General features: G+C 48.2%; 1 protein-coding gene across 3 annotated transcripts in view; it reads right to left on the reverse strand.

Moving 5' to 3' along the window:
- The window catches only part of USP24 (ubiquitin specific peptidase 24), a 219868-nt gene that overhangs the window by 102787 nt on the left and 95777 nt on the right, over positions 1 to 21304 (reverse strand). For all 3 annotated transcript variants that reach the window (XM_063427641.1, XM_063427640.1, XM_063427642.1), the window contains one exon: positions 3923 to 4021. In XM_063427641.1, coding sequence (XP_063283711.1) covers positions 3923 to 4021 — 99 coding nt within the window. The remainder of the gene's footprint in view (positions 1 to 3922; positions 4022 to 21304) is intronic.

The following is a 21304-nucleotide window of genomic DNA, read 5'->3' on the forward strand; positions in this document are numbered from 1 at the left end:
ATTGGATATAACCGCCCCCAGACTACGTATAAGCCAGTAAAACTAGCTATTTATTGGATATAACCGTCCCCAGACTACGTATAACCCAGTAACACTAGCTATTATTGGATATAACCGTCCCCAGACGACGTATAACCCAGTAACACTAGCTATTATTGGATATAACCATCCCCAGACGACGTATAACCCAGTAACACTAGCTATTATTGGATATAACCTCCCCCAGACTACGTATAAGCCAGTAACACTAGCTATTATTGGATATAACCATCCCCAGACTACGTATAACCCAGTAACACTAGCTATTATTGGATATAACCGTCCCCAGACTATGTATAAGCCAGTAACACTAGCTATTATTGGATATAACCGTCCCCAGACTACGTATAACCCAGTAACACTAGCTATTATTGGATATAACCGCCCCCAGACTACGTATAACACAGTAACACTAGCTATTATTGGATATAACCATCCCCAGACTACGTATAACCCAGTAACACTAGCTATTATTGGATATAACCGCCCCCAGACTACGTATAAGCCAGTAACACTAGCTATTATTGGATATAACCGTCCCCAGACTATGTATAAGCCAGTAACACTAGCTATTATTGGATATAACCGTCCCCAGACTACGTATAACCCAGTAACACTAGCTATTATTGGATATAACCATCCCCAGACTACGTATAACCCAGTAACACTAGCTATTATTGGATATAACCGTCCCCAGACGACGTATAACCCAGTAACACTAGCTATTATTGGATATAACCGCCCCCAGACTACGTATAACCCAGTAACACTAGCTATTATTGGATATAACCGTCCCCAGACGACGTATAACCCAGTAACACTAGCTATTATTGGATATAACCGCCCCCAGACTACGTATAAGCCAGTAAAACTAGCTATTTATTGGATATAACCGTCCCCAGACTACGTATAACCCAGTAACACTAGCTATTATTGGATATAACCGTCCCCAGACGACGTATAACCCAGTAACACTAGCTATTATTGGATATAACCATCCCCAGACGACGTATAACCCAGTAACACTAGCTATTATTGGATATAACCTCCCCCAGACTACGTATAAGCCAGTAACACTAGCTATTATTGGATATAACCATCCCCAGACTACGTATAACCCAGTAACACTAGCTATTATTGGATATAACTGTCCCCAGACTATGTATAAGCCAGTAACACTAGCTATTATTGGATATAACCGTCCCCAGACTACGTATAACCCAGTAACACTAGCTATTATTGGATATAACCGCCCCCAGACTACGTATAACACAGTAACACTAGCTATTATTGGATATAACCATCCCCAGACTACGTATAACCCAGTAACACTAGCTATTATTGGATATAACCGCCCCCAGACTACGTATAAGCCAGTAACACTAGCTATTATTGGATATAACCGTCCCCAGACTACGTATAACCCAGTAACACTAGCTATTATTGGATATAACCATCCCCAGACTACGTATAACCCAGTAACACTAGCTATTATTGGATATAACCGTCCCCAGACGACGTATAACCCAGTAACACTAGCTATTATTGGATATAACCGTCCCCAGACGACGTATAACCCAGTAACACTAGCTATTATTGGATATAACCGTCCCCAGACTACGGATAACCCAGTAACACTAGCTATTATTGGATATAACCGTCCCCCAGACTACGTATAACCCAGTAACACTAGCTATTATTGGATATAACCGTCCCCAGACGACGTATAACCCAGTAACACTAGCTATTATTGGATATAACCGTCCCCAGACTACGTATAACCCAGTAACACTAGCTATTATTGGATATAACCGTCCCCAGACTACATATAGCCCAGTAACACTAGCTATTATTGGATATAACCGTCCCCAGACGACGTATAACCCAGTAACACTAGCTATTATTGGATATAACCATCCCCAGACTACGTATAACCCAGTAACACTAGCTATTATTGGATATAACCGCCCCCAGACTACGTATAACCCAGTAACACTAGCTATTATTGGATATAACCGTCCCCAGACGACGTATAACCCAGTAACACTAGCTATTATTGGATATAACCGTCCCCAGACTACGTATAACCCAGTAACACTAGCTATTATTGGATATAACCGTCCCCAGACGACGTATAACCCAGTAACACTAGCTATTATTGGATATAACCGTCCCCAGACTACGTATAACCCAGTAACACTAGCTATTATTGGATATAACCGTCCCCCAGACTACGTATAACCCAGTAACACTAGCTATTATTGGATATAACCGTCCTCAGACTTCGTATAACCCAGTAACACTAGCTATTATTGGATATAACCGTCCCCAGACGACGTATAACCCAGTAACACTAGCTATTATTGGATATAACCGTCCCCAGACTACGTATAACCCAGTAACACTAGCTATTATTGGATATAACCGTCCCCCAGACTACGTATAACCCAGTAACACTAGCTATTATTGGATATAACCGTCCCCAGACTACGTATAACCCAGTAACACTAGCTATTATTGGATATAACCGTCCCCAGACTACGTATAACCCAGTTACACTAGCTATTATTGGATATAACCGTCCCCAGACTACGTATAACCCAGTAACACTAGCTATTATTGGATATAACCGTCCCCAGACTACATATAGCCCAGTAACACTAGCTATTATTGGATATAACCGTCCCCAGACTACGTATAACCCAGTAACACTAGCTATTATTGGATATAACCATCCCCAGACTACGTATAACCCAGTAACACTAGCTATTATTGGATATAACCGTCCCCAGACTACGGATAACCCAGTAACACTAGCTATTATTGGATATAACCGCCCCCAGACTACGTATAACCCAGTAACACTAGCTATTATTGGATATAACCGTCCCCAGACGACGTATAACCCAGTAACACTAGCTATTATTGGATATAACCGTCCCCAGACTACGTATAAGCCAGTAACACTAGCTATTATTGGATATAACCGTCCCCAGACTACGTATAAGCCAGTAACACTAGCTATTATTGGATATAACCGTCCCCAGACTACGTATAAGCCAGTAACACTAGCTATTATTGGATATAACCGTCCCCAGACTACATATAGCCCAGTAACACTAGCTATTATTGGATATAACCGTCCCCAGACGACGTATAACCCAGTAACACTAGCTATTATTGGATATAACCGTCCCCAGACTACATATAGCCCAGTAACACTAGCTATTATTGGATATAACCGTCCCCAGACTACGTATAACCCAGTAACACTAGCTATTATTGGATATAACCGTCCCCAGACTACATATAGCCCAGTAACACTAGCTATTATTGGATATAACCGTCCCCAGACTACGTATAACCCAGTAACACTAGCTATTATTGGATATAACCGTCCCCAGACTACATATAGCCCAGTAACACTAGCTATTATTGGATATAACCGTCCCCAGTTCTTCGTATAACCCAGTAACACTAGCTATTATTGGATATAACCGTCCCCCAGACTACGTATAACCCAGTAACACTAGCTATTATTGGATATAACCGTCCCCAGACTACATATAGCCCAGTAACACTAGCTATTATTGGATATAACCGTCCCCAGACTACGTATAACCCAGTAACACTAGCTATTATTGGATATAACCGTCCCCCAGACTACGTATAAGCCAGTAACACTAGCTATTATTGGATATAACCATCCCCAGACTACGTATAACCCAGTAACACTAGCTATTATTGGATATAACCGTCCCCAGACTACGTATAACCCAGTAACACTAGCTATTATTGGATATAACCGTCCCCAGACTACATATAGCCCAGTAACATTAGTTATTATTGGATATAATGTATAACCCAGAGATAACTTACTCACCAAATATTCATTTGCAAAAATCTGGATATTTTCTAAAGGACAGTTCAGGTGCTTGGCAATTTTCCATCGAATGCTTCCTATAGTTTCATTGCTGTGGGCCTGAAAAACAAATCAGTGACAATTATTATTTATAAAGCGCCAACATGTTCCGTAGCGCTGTACAATGGGTGGACTAACAGACAAGTATTTGAAACCAGACAAGTTGGACACACAGTAACAGAGGGATTGAGGGCCTGCTCAGTGAGTTTACATGTTAGAGGGAGTGGGGCATAGTGACACAGTAACAGAGGGATTGAGGGCCCTGCTCAGTGAGTTTACATGCTAGAGGGAGTGGGGTATAGTGACACAGTAACAGAGGGATTGAGGGCCCTGCTCAGTGAGTTTACATGTTAGAGGGAGTGGGGTATAGTGACACAGTAACAGAGGGATTGAGGGCCCTGCTCAGTGAGTTTACATGTTAGAGGGAGTGGGGTATAGTGACAGTAACAGAGGGATTGAGGCCCTGCTCAGTGAGTTTACATGCTAGAGGGAGTGGGGTATAGTGACACAGTAACAGAGGGATTGAGGGCCTGCTCAGTGAGTTTACATGTTAGAGGGAGCGGGGTATAGTGACACAGTAACAGAGGGATTGAGGGCCCTGCTCAGTGAGTTTACATGTTAGAGGGAGTGGGGTATAGTGACACAGTAACAGAGGGATTGAGGGCCTGCTCAGTGAGTTTACATGTTAGAGGGAGTGGGTATAGTGACACAGTAACAGAGGGATTGAGGGCCCTGCTCAGTGAGTTTACATGTTAGAGGGAGTGGGGTATAATGACACAGTAACAGAGGGATTGAGGGCCCTGCTCAGTAAGCTTACATGTTAGAGGGAGTGGGGTATAGTGACACAGTAACAGAGGGATTGAGGGCCTGCTCAGTGAGTTTACATGTTAGAGGGAGTGGGTATAGTGACACAGTAACAGAGGGATTGAGGGCCCTGCTCAGTGAGTTTACATGTTAGAGGGAGTGGGGTATAGTGACACAGTAACAGAGGGATTGAGGGCCTGCTCAGTGAGTTTACATGTTAGAGGGAGTGGGTATAGTGACACAGTAACAGAGGGATTGAGGGCCCTGCTCAGTGAGTTTACATGTTAGAGGGAGTGGGGTATAGTGACACAGTAACAGAGGGATTGAGGCCCTGCTCAGTAAGCTTACATGTTAGAGGGAGTGGGGTATAGTGACACAGTAACAGAGGGATTGAGGGCCCTGCTCAGTGAGTTTACATGTTAGAGGGAGTGGGGTATAGTGACACAGTAACAGAGGGATTGAGGGTCCTGCTCAGTGAGTTTACATGTTAGAGGGAGTGGGGTATAGTGACACAGTAACAGAGGGATTGAGGGCCCTGCTCAGTGAGTTTACATGTTAGAGGGAGTGGGGTATAGTGACACAGTAACAGAGGGATTGAGGGCCTGCTCAGTGAGTTTACATGTTAGAGGGAGTGGGTATAGTGACACAGTAACAGAGGGATTGAGGGCCCTGCTCAGTGAGTTTACATGTTAGAGGGAGTGGGGTATAGTGACACAGTAACAGAGGGATTGAGGGCCTGCTCAGTGAGTTTACATGTTAGAGGGAGTGGGTATAGTGACACAGTAACAGAGGGATTGAGGGCCCTGCTCAGTGAGTTTACATGTTAGAGGGAGTGGGGTATAATGACACAGTAACAGAGGGATTGAGGGCCCTGCTCAGTAAGCTTACATGTTAGAGGGAGTGGGGTATAGTGACACAGTAACAGAGGGATTGAGGGCCTGCTCAGTGAGTTTACATGTTAGAGGGAGTGGGTATAGTGACACAGTAACAGAGGGATTGAGGGCCCTGCTCAGTGAGTTTACATGTTAGAGGGAGTGGGGTATAGTGACACAGTAACAGAGGGATTGAGGGCCTGCTCAGTGAGTTTACATGTTAGAGGGAGTGGGTATAGTGACACAGTAACAGAGGGATTGAGGGCCCTGCTCAGTGAGTTTACATGTTAGAGGGAGTGGGGTATAGTGACACAGTAACAGAGGGATTGAGGCCCTGCTCAGTAAGCTTACATGTTAGAGGGAGTGGGGTATAGTGACACAGTAACAGAGGGATTGAGGGCCCTGCTCAGTGAGTTTACATGTTAGAGGGAGTGGGGTATAGTGACACAGTAACAGAGGGATTGAGGGTCCTGCTCAGTGAGTTTACATGTTAGAGGGAGTGGGGTATAGTGACACAGTAACAGAGGGATTGAGGGCCCTGCTCAGTGAGTTTACATGTTAGAGGGAGTGGGGTATAGTGACACAGTAACAGAGGGATTGAGGGCCTGCTCAGTGAGTTTACATGTTAGAGGGAGTGGGTATAGTGACACAGTAACAGAGGGATTGAGGGCCCTGCTCAGTGAGTTTACATGTTAGAGGGAGTGGGGTATAGTGACACAGTAACAGAGGGATTGAGGGCCCTGCTCAGTGAGTTTACATGTTAGAGGGAGTGGGGTATAGTGACACAGTAACAGAGGGATTGAGGGCCTGCTCAGTGAGTTTACATGTTAGAGGGAGTGGGGTGTAGTGACACAGTAACAGAGAGATTGAGGGCCTGCTCAGTGAGTTTACATGTTAGAGGGAGGGGAGTATAGTGACACAGTAACAGGGGGATTGAGGGCCCTGCTCAGTGAGCTTACATGCTAGAGGGAGTGGGGTATAGTGACACAGTAACAGAGGAATTGAGGACCCTGCTCAGTGAGTTTACATGTTAGAGGGAGTGGGTTATAGTGACAGTAACAGAGGGATTGAGGGCCCTGCTCAGTGAGTTTACATGCTAGAGGGAGTGCGGTATAGTGGCACAGTAACAGAGGGATTGAGGGTCCTGCTCAGTGAGTTTACATGTTAGAGGGAGTGGGGTATAGTGACACAGTAACAGAGGGATTGAGGGCCCTGCTCAGAGAGCTTACATGTTAGAGGGAGTGGGGCATAGTGACACAGTAACAGAGGGATTGAGGCCCTGCTCAGTGAACTTACATGCTAGAGGGAGTGGGGTATAGTGACACAGTAACAGAGGGATTGAGGGTCCTGCTCAGTGAGTTTACATGTTAGAGGGAGTGGGGTATAGTGACACAGTAACAGAGGGATTGAGGGCCCTGCTCAGAGAGCTTACATGTTAGAGGGAGTGGGGCATAGTGACACAGTAACAGAGGGATTGAGGCCCTGCTCAGTGAACTTACATGCTAGAGGGAGTGGGGTATAGTGACACAGTAACAGAGGGATTGAGGGTCCTGCTCAGTGAGTTTACATGTTAGAGGGAGTGGGGGTATAGGGACACAGTAACAGAGGGATTGAGGGCCCTGCTCAGTGAGGTTACATGTTAGAGGGAGTGGGGTATAGTGACACAGAAACAGAGGGATTGAGGGCCCTGCTCAGTGAGTTTACATGTTAGAGGGAGTGGGGTATAATGACACAGTAACAGAGGGATTGAGGCCCTGCTCAGTGAGTTTACATGTTAGAGGGAGTGGGGTATAGTGACACAGGAACAGAGGGATTGAGGCCCTGCTCAGTGAGTTTACATGTTAGAGGGAGTGGGGTATAGTGACACAGTAACAGAGGGATTGAGGGCCCTGCTCAGTGAGTTTACATGTTAGAGGGAGTGGGGTATAGTGACAGTAACAGAGGGACTGAGGGCCTGCTCAGTGAGTTTACATGTTAGAGGGAGTGGGGTATAGTGACACAGTAACAGAGGGATTGAGGGCCCTGCTCAGTGAGGTTACATGTTAGAGGGAGTGGGGTATAGTGACAGTAACAGAGGGACTGAGGGCCCTGCTCAGTGAGGTTACATGTTAGATGGAGTGGGGTATAGTGACACAGTAACAGAGGGATTGAGGTCCTGCTCAGTGAGTTTACATGTTAGAGGGAGCGGGGTATAGTGACACAGTAACAGAGGGATTGAGGGCCCTGCTCAGTGAGTTTACATGTTAGAGGGAGTGGGGTATAGTGACACAGTAACAGAGGGATTGAAGGCCCTGCTCAGTGAGTTTACATGTTAGAGGGAGTGGGGTATAATGACACAGTAACAGAGGGATTGAGGCCCTGCTCAGTGAGTTTACATGTTAGAGGGAGTGGGGTATAGTGACACAGTAACAGAGGGATTGAGGGCCTGCACAGTGAGGTTACATGTTAGAGGGAGTGGGGTATAGTGACACAGTAACAGAGGGATTGAGGGCCCTGCTCAGTGAGTTTACATGTTAGAGGGAGTGGGGTATAGTGACACAGTAACAGAGGGATTGAGGGCCCTGCTCAGTGAGTTTACATGCTAGAGGGAGTGGGGTATAGTGACACAGTAACAGAGGGATTGAGGGTCCTGCTCAGTGAGGTTACATGTTAGATGGAGTGGGGTATAGTGACACAGTAACAGAGGGATTGAGGGCCCTGCTCAGTGAGTTTACATGTTAGAGGGAGTGGGGTATAGTGACACAGTAACAGAGGGATTGAGGGCCTGCTCAGTGAGTTTACATGTTAGAGGGAGTGGGTATAGTGACACAGTAACAGAGGGATTGAGGGCCCTGCTCAGTGAGTTTACATGTTAGAGGGAGTGGGGTATAGTGACACAGTAACAGAGGGATTGAGGCCCTGCTCAGTAAGCTTACATGTTAGAGGGAGTGGGGTATAGTGACACAGTAACAGAGGGATTGAGGGCCCTGCTCAGTGAGTTTACATGTTAGAGGGAGTGGGGTATAGTGACACAGTAACAGAGGGATTGAGGGTCCTGCTCAGTGAGTTTACATGTTAGAGGGAGTGGGGTATAGTGACACAGTAACAGAGGGATTGAGGGCCCTGCTCAGTGAGTTTACATGTTAGAGGGAGTGGGGTATAGTGACACAGTAACAGAGGGATTGAGGGCCTGCTCAGTGAGTTTACATGTTAGAGGGAGTGGGTATAGTGACACAGTAACAGAGGGATTGAGGGCCCTGCTCAGTGAGTTTACATGTTAGAGGGAGTGGGGTATAGTGACACAGTAACAGAGGGATTGAGGGCCTGCTCAGTGAGTTTACATGTTAGAGGGAGTGGGTATAGTGACACAGTAACAGAGGGATTGAGGGCCCTGCTCAGTGAGTTTACATGTTAGAGGGAGTGGGGTATAATGACACAGTAACAGAGGGATTGAGGGCCCTGCTCAGTAAGCTTACATGTTAGAGGGAGTGGGGTATAGTGACACAGTAACAGAGGGATTGAGGGCCTGCTCAGTGAGTTTACATGTTAGAGGGAGTGGGTATAGTGACACAGTAACAGAGGGATTGAGGGCCCTGCTCAGTGAGTTTACATGTTAGAGGGAGTGGGGTATAGTGACACAGTAACAGAGGGATTGAGGGCCTGCTCAGTGAGTTTACATGTTAGAGGGAGTGGGTATAGTGACACAGTAACAGAGGGATTGAGGGCCCTGCTCAGTGAGTTTACATGTTAGAGGGAGTGGGGTATAGTGACACAGTAACAGAGGGATTGAGGCCCTGCTCAGTAAGCTTACATGTTAGAGGGAGTGGGGTATAGTGACACAGTAACAGAGGGATTGAGGGCCCTGCTCAGTGAGTTTACATGTTAGAGGGAGTGGGGTATAGTGACACAGTAACAGAGGGATTGAGGGTCCTGCTCAGTGAGTTTACATGTTAGAGGGAGTGGGGTATAGTGACACAGTAACAGAGGGATTGAGGGCCCTGCTCAGTGAGTTTACATGTTAGAGGGAGTGGGGTATAGTGACACAGTAACAGAGGGATTGAGGGCCTGCTCAGTGAGTTTACATGTTAGAGGGAGTGGGTATAGTGACACAGTAACAGAGGGATTGAGGGCCCTGCTCAGTGAGTTTACATGTTAGAGGGAGTGGGGTATAGTGACACAGTAACAGAGGGATTGAGGGCCCTGCTCAGTGAGTTTACATGTTAGAGGGAGTGGGGTATAGTGACACAGTAACAGAGGGATTGAGGGCCTGCTCAGTGAGTTTACATGTTAGAGGGAGTGGGGTGTAGTGACACAGTAACAGAGAGATTGAGGGCCTGCTCAGTGAGTTTACATGTTAGAGGGAGGGGAGTATAGTGACACAGTAACAGGGGGATTGAGGGCCCTGCTCAGTGAGCTTACATGCTAGAGGGAGTGGGGTATAGTGACACAGTAACAGAGGAATTGAGGACCCTGCTCAGTGAGTTTACATGTTAGAGGGAGTGGGTTATAGTGACAGTAACAGAGGGATTGAGGGCCCTGCTCAGTGAGTTTACATGCTAGAGGGAGTGCGGTATAGTGGCACAGTAACAGAGGGATTGAGGGTCCTGCTCAGTGAGTTTACATGTTAGAGGGAGTGGGGTATAGTGACACAGTAACAGAGGGATTGAGGGCCCTGCTCAGAGAGCTTACATGTTAGAGGGAGTGGGGCATAGTGACACAGTAACAGAGGGATTGAGGCCCTGCTCAGTGAACTTACATGCTAGAGGGAGTGGGGTATAGTGACACAGTAACAGAGGGATTGAGGGTCCTGCTCAGTGAGTTTACATGTTAGAGGGAGTGGGGTATAGTGACACAGTAACAGAGGGATTGAGGGCCCTGCTCAGAGAGCTTACATGTTAGAGGGAGTGGGGCATAGTGACACAGTAACAGAGGGATTGAGGCCCTGCTCAGTGAACTTACATGCTAGAGGGAGTGGGGTATAGTGACACAGTAACAGAGGGATTGAGGGTCCTGCTCAGTGAGTTTACATGTTAGAGGGAGTGGGGGTATAGGGACACAGTAACAGAGGGATTGAGGGCCCTGCTCAGTGAGGTTACATGTTAGAGGGAGTGGGGTATAGTGACACAGAAACAGAGGGATTGAGGGCCCTGCTCAGTGAGTTTACATGTTAGAGGGAGTGGGGTATAATGACACAGTAACAGAGGGATTGAGGCCCTGCTCAGTGAGTTTACATGTTAGAGGGAGTGGGGTATAGTGACACAGGAACAGAGGGATTGAGGCCCTGCTCAGTGAGTTTACATGTTAGAGGGAGTGGGGTATAGTGACACAGTAACAGAGGGATTGAGGGCCCTGCTCAGTGAGTTTACATGTTAGAGGGAGTGGGGTATAGTGACAGTAACAGAGGGACTGAGGGCCTGCTCAGTGAGTTTACATGTTAGAGGGAGTGGGGTATAGTGACACAGTAACAGAGGGATTGAGGGCCCTGCTCAGTGAGGTTACATGTTAGAGGGAGTGGGGTATAGTGACAGTAACAGAGGGACTGAGGGCCCTGCTCAGTGAGGTTACATGTTAGATGGAGTGGGGTATAGTGACACAGTAACAGAGGGATTGAGGTCCTGCTCAGTGAGTTTACATGTTAGAGGGAGCGGGGTATAGTGACACAGTAACAGAGGGATTGAGGGCCCTGCTCAGTGAGTTTACATGTTAGAGGGAGTGGGGTATAGTGACACAGTAACAGAGGGATTGAAGGCCCTGCTCAGTGAGTTTACATGTTAGAGGGAGTGGGGTATAATGACACAGTAACAGAGGGATTGAGGCCCTGCTCAGTGAGTTTACATGTTAGAGGGAGTGGGGTATAGTGACACAGTAACAGAGGGATTGAGGGCCTGCACAGTGAGGTTACATGTTAGAGGGAGTGGGGTATAGTGACACAGTAACAGAGGGATTGAGGGCCCTGCTCAGTGAGTTTACATGTTAGAGGGAGTGGGGTATAGTGACACAGTAACAGAGGGATTGAGGGCCCTGCTCAGTGAGTTTACATGCTAGAGGGAGTGGGGTATAGTGACACAGTAACAGAGGGATTGAGGGTCCTGCTCAGTGAGTTTACATGTTAGAGGGAGTGGGGTATAGTGACACAGTAACAGAGGGATTGAGGGCCCTTGTCAGTGAGTTTACATGTTAGAGGGAGTGGGGTATAGTGACACAGTAACAGAGGGATTGAGGGCCTGCTCAGTCAGCTTACATGCTAGAGAGAGTGGGGTATAGTGACACAGTAACAGAGGGAGCTCAGTGAGTGAGCTTACATGTTAGAGGGAGTGACACAGTAACAGAGGGATTGCGGGCCCTGCTCAGTGAGTGAGCTTACATGTTAGATGGAGGGGAGTATAGTGACACAGTAACAGAGGGATTGAGGGCCAGCTCAGTGAGTTTACATGTTAGAGGGAGTGGGTTATAGTGACACAGTAACAGAGGGATTGAGGGCCCTGCTCAGTGAGTTTACATGCTAGAGGGAGTGGGGTATAGTGACACCGTAACAGAGGGATTGAGGGCCTGCTCAGTGAGTTAACACACTAGAAGGAGTGGCGTATAGTGACACAGTAATAGAGGGGTTGAGGCCCTGCTCAGTGAGTTTACATGTTAGAGGGAGTGGGGTATAGTGACACAGTAACAGAGGGATTGAGGGCCCTGCTCAGTGAGTTTACATGTTAGAGGGAGTGGGGTATAGTGACACAGTAACAGAGGGATTGAGGTCCTGCTCAGTGAGGTTACATGTTAGAGGGAGTGGGGTATAGTGACACAGTAACAGAGGGATTGAGGGCCCTGCTCAGTGGGTTTACATGTCAGAGGGAGTGGGTATAGTGACACAGTAACAGAGGGATTGAGGGCCCTGCTCAGTGAGTTTACATGTTAGAGGGAGTGGGGTATAGTGACACAGTAACAGAGGGATTGAGGGCCTGCTCAGTGAGTTTACATGTTAGAGGGAGTGGGTATAGTGACACAGTAACAGAGGGATTGAGGGCCCTGCTCAGTGAGTTTACATGTTAGAGGGAGTGGGGTATAATGACACAGTAACAGAGGGATTGAGGGCCCTGCTCAGTAAGCTTACATGTTAGAGGGAGTGGGGTATAGTGACACAGTAACAGAGGGATTGAGGGCCTGCTCAGTGAGTTTACATGTTAGAGGGAGTGGGTATAGTGACACAGTAACAGAGGGATTGAGGGCCCTGCTCAGTGAGTTTACATGTTAGAGGGAGTGGGGTATAGTGACACAGTAACAGAGGGATTGAGGGCCTGCTCAGTGAGTTTACATGTTAGAGGGAGTGGGTATAGTGACACAGTAACAGAGGGATTGAGGGCCCTGCTCAGTGAGTTTACATGTTAGAGGGAGTGGGGTATAGTGACACAGTAACAGAGGGATTGAGGCCCTGCTCAGTAAGCTTACATGTTAGAGGGAGTGGGGTATAGTGACACAGTAACAGAGGGATTGAGGGCCCTGCTCAGTGAGTTTACATGTTAGAGGGAGTGGGGTATAGTGACACAGTAACAGAGGGATTGAGGGTCCTGCTCAGTGAGTTTACATGTTAGAGGGAGTGGGGTATAGTGACACAGTAACAGAGGGATTGAGGGCCCTGCTCAGTGAGTTTACATGTTAGAGGGAGTGGGGTATAGTGACACAGTAACAGAGGGATTGAGGGCCTGCTCAGTGAGTTTACATGTTAGAGGGAGTGGGTATAGTGACACAGTAACAGAGGGATTGAGGGCCCTGCTCAGTGAGTTTACATGTTAGAGGGAGTGGGGTATAGTGACACAGTAACAGAGGGATTGAGGGCCCTGCTCAGTGAGTTTACATGTTAGAGGGAGTGGGGTATAGTGACACAGTAACAGAGGGATTGAGGGCCTGCTCAGTGAGTTTACATGTTAGAGGGAGTGGGGTGTAGTGACACAGTAACAGAGAGATTGAGGGCCTGCTCAGTGAGTTTACATGTTAGAGGGAGGGGAGTATAGTGACACAGTAACAGGGGGATTGAGGGCCCTGCTCAGTGAGCTTACATGCTAGAGGGAGTGGGGTATAGTGACACAGTAACAGAGGAATTGAGGACCCTGCTCAGTGAGTTTACATGTTAGAGGGAGTGGGTTATAGTGACAGTAACAGAGGGATTGAGGGCCCTGCTCAGTGAGTTTACATGCTAGAGGGAGTGCGGTATAGTGGCACAGTAACAGAGGGATTGAGGGTCCTGCTCAGTGAGTTTACATGTTAGAGGGAGTGGGGTATAGTGACACAGTAACAGAGGGATTGAGGGCCCTGCTCAGAGAGCTTACATGTTAGAGGGAGTGGGGCATAGTGACACAGTAACAGAGGGATTGAGGCCCTGCTCAGTGAACTTACATGCTAGAGGGAGTGGGGTATAGTGACACAGTAACAGAGGGATTGAGGGTCCTGCTCAGTGAGTTTACATGTTAGAGGGAGTGGGGTATAGTGACACAGTAACAGAGGGATTGAGGGCCCTGCTCAGAGAGCTTACATGTTAGAGGGAGTGGGGCATAGTGACACAGTAACAGAGGGATTGAGGCCCTGCTCAGTGAACTTACATGCTAGAGGGAGTGGGGTATAGTGACACAGTAACAGAGGGATTGAGGGTCCTGCTCAGTGAGTTTACATGTTAGAGGGAGTGGGGGTATAGGGACACAGTAACAGAGGGATTGAGGGCCCTGCTCAGTGAGGTTACATGTTAGAGGGAGTGGGGTATAGTGACACAGAAACAGAGGGATTGAGGGCCCTGCTCAGTGAGTTTACATGTTAGAGGGAGTGGGGTATAATGACACAGTAACAGAGGGATTGAGGCCCTGCTCAGTGAGTTTACATGTTAGAGGGAGTGGGGTATAGTGACACAGGAACAGAGGGATTGAGGCCCTGCTCAGTGAGTTTACATGTTAGAGGGAGTGGGGTATAGTGACACAGTAACAGAGGGATTGAGGGCCCTGCTCAGTGAGTTTACATGTTAGAGGGAGTGGGGTATAGTGACAGTAACAGAGGGACTGAGGGCCTGCTCAGTGAGTTTACATGTTAGAGGGAGTGGGGTATAGTGACACAGTAACAGAGGGATTGAGGGCCCTGCTCAGTGAGGTTACATGTTAGAGGGAGTGGGGTATAGTGACAGTAACAGAGGGACTGAGGGCCCTGCTCAGTGAGGTTACATGTTAGATGGAGTGGGGTATAGTGACACAGTAACAGAGGGATTGAGGTCCTGCTCAGTGAGTTTACATGTTAGAGGGAGCGGGGTATAGTGACACAGTAACAGAGGGATTGAGGGCCCTGCTCAGTGAGTTTACATGTTAGAGGGAGTGGGGTATAGTGACACAGTAACAGAGGGATTGAAGGCCCTGCTCAGTGAGTTTACATGTTAGAGGGAGTGGGGTATAATGACACAGTAACAGAGGGATTGAGGCCCTGCTCAGTGAGTTTACATGTTAGAGGGAGTGGGGTATAGTGACACAGTAACAGAGGGATTGAGGGCCTGCACAGTGAGGTTACATGTTAGAGGGAGTGGGGTATAGTGACACAGTAACAGAGGGATTGAGGGCCCTGCTCAGTGAGTTTACATGTTAGAGGGAGTGGGGTATAGTGACACAGTAACAGAGGGATTGAGGGCCCTGCTCAGTGAGTTTACATGCTAGAGGGAGTGGGGTATAGTGACACAGTAACAGAGGGATTGAGGGTCCTGCTCAGTGAGTTTACATGTTAGAGGGAGTGGGGTATAGTGACACAGTAACAGAGGGATTGAGGGCCCTTGTCAGTGAGTTTACATGTTAGAGGGAGTGGGGTATAGTGACACAGTAACAGAGGGATTGAGGGCCTGCTCAGTCAGCTTACATGCTAGAGAGAGTGGGGTATAGTGACACAGTAACAGAGGGAGCTCAGTGAGTGAGCTTACATGTTAGAGGGAGTGACACAGTAACAGAGGGATTGCGGGCCCTGCTCAGTGAGTGAGCTTACATGTTAGATGGAGGGGAGTATAGTGACACAGTAACAGAGGGATTGAGGGCCAGCTCAGTGAGTTTACATGTTAGAGGGAGTGGGTTATAGTGACACAGTAACAGAGGGATTGAGGGCCCTGCTCAGTGAGTTTACATGCTAGAGGGAGTGGGGTATAGTGACACCGTAACAGAGGGATTGAGGGCCTGCTCAGTGAGTTAACACACTAGAAGGAGTGGCGTATAGTGACACAGTAATAGAGGGGTTGAGGCCCTGCTCAGTGAGTTTACATGTTAGAGGGAGTGGGGTATAGTGACACAGTAACAGAGGGATTGAGGGCCCTGCTCAGTGAGTTTACATGTTAGAGGGAGTGGGGTATAGTGACACAGTAACAGAGGGATTGAGGTCCTGCTCAGTGAGGTTACATGTTAGAGGGAGTGGGGTATAGTGACACAGTAACAGAGGGATTGAGGGCCCTGCTCAGTGGGTTTACATGTCAGAGGGAGTGGGGTATAGTGACACAGTAACAGAGGGATTGAGGGCCTGCTCAGTGAGATTACATGTTAGAGGGAGTAGGGTATAGTGACACAGTAACAGAGGGATTGAGGGCCCCGCTCAGTGAGTTTACATGTTAGAGGGAGTGGGGTACAGTGACACAGTAACAGAGGGATTGAGGGCCTGCTCAGTGAGTTTACATGTTAGAGGGAGTGGGGTATAGTGACACAGTAACAGAGGGATTGAAGGCCCTGCTCAGTGAGTTTACATGTTAGAGGGAGTGGGGTATAGTGACACAGTAACAGAGGGATTGAGGGCCTGCTCAGTGAGTTTACATGTTAGAGGGAGTGGGGTATAGTGACACAGTAACAGAGGGATTGAGGGCCCTGCTCAGTGAGTTTACATGTTAGAGGGAGTGGGGTATAGTGACACAGTAACAGAGGGATTGAGGGTCCTGCTCAGTGAGTTTACATGTTAGAGGGAGTGGGGTATAGTGACACAGTAACAGAGGGATTGAGGGCCCTGCTCAGTGAGTTTACATGTTAGAGGGAGTGGGGTATAGTGACACAGTAACAGAGGGATTGAGGGCCTGCTCAGTGAGTTTACATGTTAGAGGGAGTGGGTATAGTGACACAGTAACAGAGGGATTGAGGGCCCTGCTCAGTGAGTTTACATGTTAGAGGGAGTGGGGTATAGTGACACAGTAACAGAGGGATTGAGGGCCCTGCTCAGTGAGTTTACATGTTAGAGGGAGTGGGGTATAGTGACACAGTAACAGAGGGATTGAGGGCCTGCTCAGTGAGTTTACATGTTAGAGGGAGTGGGGTGTAGTGACACAGTAACAGAGAGATTGAGGGCCTGCTCAGTGAGTTTACATGTTAGAGGGAGGGGAGTATAGTGACACAGTAACAGGGGGATTGAGGGCCCTGCTCAGTGAGCTTACATGTTAGAGGGAGTGGGTTATAGTGACAGTAACAGAGGGATTGAGGGCCCTGCTCAGTGAGTTTACATGCTAGAGGGAGTGCGGTATAGTGGCACAGTAACAGAGGGATTGAGGGTCCTGCTCAGTGAGTTTACATGTTAGAGGGAGTGGGGTATAGTGACACAGTAACAGAGGGATTGAGGGCCCTGCTCAGAGAGCTTACATGTTAGAGGGAGTGGGGCATAGTGACACAGTAACAGAGGGATTGAGGCCCTGCTCAGTGAACTTACATGCTAGAGGGAGTGGGGTATAGTGACACAGTAACAGAGGGATTGAGGGTCCTGCTCAGTGAGTTTACATGTTAGAGGGAGTGGGGTATAGTGACACAGTAACAGAGGGATTGAGGGCCCTGCTCAGAGAGCTTACATGTTAGAGGGAGTGGGGCATAGTGACACAGTAACAGAGGGATTGAGGCCCTGCTCAGTGAACTTACATGCTAGAGGGAGTGGGGTATAGTGACACAGTAACAGAGGGATTGAGGGTCCTGCTCAGTGAGTTTACATGTTAGAGGGAGTGGGGGTATAGGGACACAGTAACAGAGGGATTGAGGGCCCTGCTCAGTGAGGTTACATGTTAGAGGGAGTGGGGTATAGTGACACAGAAACAGAGGGATTGAGGGCCCTGCTCAGTGAGTTTACATGTTAGAGGGAGTGGGGTATAATGACACAGTAACAGAGGGATTGAGGCCCTGCTCAGTGAGTTTACATGTTAGAGGGAGTGGGGTATAGTGACACAGGAACAGAGGGATTGAGGCCCTGCTCAGTGAGTTTACATGTTAGAGGGAGTGGGGTATAGTGACACAGTAACAGAGGGATTGAGGGCCCTGCTCAGTGAGTTTACATGTTAGAGGGAGTGGGGTATAGTGACAGTAACAGAGGGACTGAGGGCCTGCTCAGTGAGTTTACATGTTAGAGGGAGTGGGGTATAGTGACACAGGAACAGAGGGATTGAGGCCCTGCTCAGTGAGTTTACATGTTAGAGGGAGTGGGGTATAGTGACACAGTAACAGAGGGATTGAGGGCCCTGCTCAGTGAGTTTACATGTTAGAGGGAGTGGGGTATAGTGACAGTAACAGAGGGACTGAGGGCCTGCTCAGTGAGTTTACATGTTAGAGGGAGTGGGGTATAGTGACACAGTAACAGAGGGATTGAGGGCCCTGCTCAGTGAGGTTACATGTTAGAGGGAGTGGGGTATAGTGACACAGAAACAGAGGGATTGAGGGCCCTGCTCAGTGAGTTTACATGTTAGAGGGAGTGGGGTATAATGACACAGTAACAGAGGGATTGAGGCCCTGCTCAGTGAGTTTACATGTTAGAGGGAGTGGGGTATAGTGACACAGGAACAGAGGGATTGAGGCCCTGCTCAGTGAGTTTACATGTTAGAGGGAGTGGGGTATAGTGACACAGTAACAGAGGGATTGAGGGCCCTGCTCAGTGAGTTTACATGTTAGAGGGAGTGGGGTATAGTGACAGTAACAGAGGGACTGAGGGCCTGCTCAGTGAGTTTACATGTTAGAGGGAGTGGGGTATAGTGACACAGTAACAGAGGGATTGAGGGCCCTGCTCAGTGAGGTTACATGTTAGAGGGAGTGGGGTATAGTGACAGTAACAGAGGGACTGAGGGCCCTGCTCAGTGAGGTTACATGTTAGATGGAGTGGGGTATAGTGACACAGTAACAGAGGGATTGAGGTCCTGCTCAGTGAGTTTACATGTTAGAGGGAGCGGGGTATAGTGACACAGTAACAGAGGGATTGAGGGCCCTGCTCAGTGAGTTTACATGTTAGAGGGAGTGGGGTATAGTGACACAGTAACAGAGGGATTGAAGGCCCTGCTCAGTGAGTTTACATGTTAGAGGGAGTGGGGTATAATGACACAGTAACAGAGGGATTGAGGCCCTGCTCAGTGAGTTTACATGTTAGAGGGAGTGGGGTATAGTGACACAGTAACAGAGGGATTGAGGGCCTGCACAGTGAGGTTACATGTTAGAGGGAGTGGGGTATAGTGACACAGTAACAGAGGGATTGAGGGCCCTGCTCAGTGAGTTTACATGTTAGAGGGAGTGGGGTATAGTGACACAGTAACAGAGGGATTGAGGGCCCTGCTCAGTGAGTTTACATGCTAGAGGGAGTGGGGTATAGTGACACAGTAACAGAGGGATTGAGGGTCCTGCTCAGTGAGTTTACATGTTAGAGGGAGTGGGGTATAGTGACACAGTAACAGAGGGATTGAGGGCCCTTGTCAGTGAGTTTACATGTTAGAGGGAGTGGGGTATAGTGACACAGTAACAGAGGGATTGAGGGCCTGCTCAGTCAGCTTACATGCTAGAGAGAGTGGGGTATAGTGACACAGTAACAGAGGGAGCTCAGTGAGTGAGCTTACATGTTAGAGGGAGTGACACAGTAACAGAGGGATTGCGGGCCCTGCTCAGTGAGTGAGCTTACATGTTAGATGGAGGGGAGTATAGTGACACAGTAACAGAGGGATTGAGGGCCAGCTCAGTGAGTTTACATGTTAGAGGGAGTGGGTTATAGTGACACAGTAACAGAGGGATTGAGGGCCCTGCTCAGTGAGTTTACATGCTAGAGGGAGTGGGGTATAGTGACACCGTAACAGAGGGATTGAGGGCCTGCTCAGTGAGTTAACACACTAGAAGGAGTGGCGTATAGTGACACAGTAATAGAGGGGTTGAGGCCCTGCTCAGTGAGTTTACATGTTAGAGGGAGTGGGGTATAGTGACACAGTAACAGAGGGATTGAGGGCCCTGCTCAGTGAGTTTACATGTTAGAGGGAGTGGGGTATAGTGACACAGTAACAGAGGGATTGAGGTCCTGCTCAGTGAGGTTACATGTTAGAGGGAGTGGGGTATAGTGACACAGTAACAGAGGGATTGAGGGCCCTGCTCAGTGGGTTTACATGTCAGAGGGAGTGGGGTATAGTGACACAGTAACAGAGGGATTGAGGGCCTGCTCAGTGAGATTACATGTTAGAGGGAGTAGGGTATAGTGACACAGTAACAGAGGGATTGAGGGCCCCGCTCAGTGAGTTTACATGTTAGAGGGAGTGGGGTACAGTGACACAGTAACAGAGGGATTGAGGGCCTGCTCAGTGAGTTTACATGTTAGAGGGAGTGGGGTATAGTGACACAGTAACAGAGGGATTGAAGGCCCTGCTCAGTGAGTTTACATGTTAGAGGGAGTGGGGTATAGTGACACAGTAACAGAGGGATTGAGGGCCTGCTCAGTGAGTTTACATGTTAGAGGGAGTGGGGTATAGTGACACAGTAACAGAGGGATTGAGGGCCCTGCTCAGTGAGTTTACATGTTAGAGGGAGTGGGGTATAGTGACACAGTAACAGAGGGATTGAGGGTCCTGCTCAGTGAGTTTACATGTTAGAGGGAGTGGGGTATAGTGACACAGTAACAGAGGGATTGAGGGCCCTGCTCAGTGAGTTTACATGTTAGAGGGAGTGGGGTATAGTGACACAGTAACAGAGGGATTGAGGGCCTGCTCAGTGAGTTTACATGTTAGAGGGAGTGGGTATAGTGACACAGTAACAGAGGGATTGAGGGCCCTGCTCAGTGAGTTTACATGTTAGAGGGAGTGGGGTATAGTGACACAGTAACAGAGGGATTGAGGGCCCTGCTCAGTGAGTTTACATGTTAGAGGGAGTGGGGTATAGTGACACAGTAACAGAGGGATTGAGGGCCTGCTCAGTGAGTTTACATGTTAGAGGGAGTGGGGTGTAGTGACACAGTAACAGAGAGATTGAGGGCCTGCTCAGTGAGTTTACATGTTAGAGGGAGGGGAGTATAGTGACACAGTAACAGGGGGATTGAGGGCCCTGCTCAGTGAGCTTACATGCTAGAGGGAGTGGGGTATAGTGACACAGTAACAGAGGAATTGAGGACCCTGCTCAGTGAGTTTACATGTTAGAGGGAGTGGGTTATAGTGACAGTAACAGAGGGATTGAGGGCCCTGCTCAGTGAGTTTACATGCTAGAGGGAGTGCGGTATAGTGGCACAGTAACAGAGGGATTGAGGGTCCTGCTCAGTGAGTTTACATGTTAGAGGGAGTGGGGTATAGTGACACAGTAACAGAGGGATTGAGGGCCCTGCTCAGAGAGCTTACATGTTAGAGGGAGTGGGGCATAGTGACACAGTAACAGAGGGATTGAGGCCCTGCTCAGTGAACTTACATGCTAGAGGGAGTGGGGTATAGTGACACAGTAACAGAGGGATT

The sequence above is a fragment of the Pelobates fuscus genome, chromosome 7 (genome assembly GCF_036172605.1).
Source record: "Pelobates fuscus isolate aPelFus1 chromosome 7, aPelFus1.pri, whole genome shotgun sequence".
Taxonomy (NCBI): Eukaryota; Metazoa; Chordata; class Amphibia; order Anura; family Pelobatidae; genus Pelobates; species Pelobates fuscus.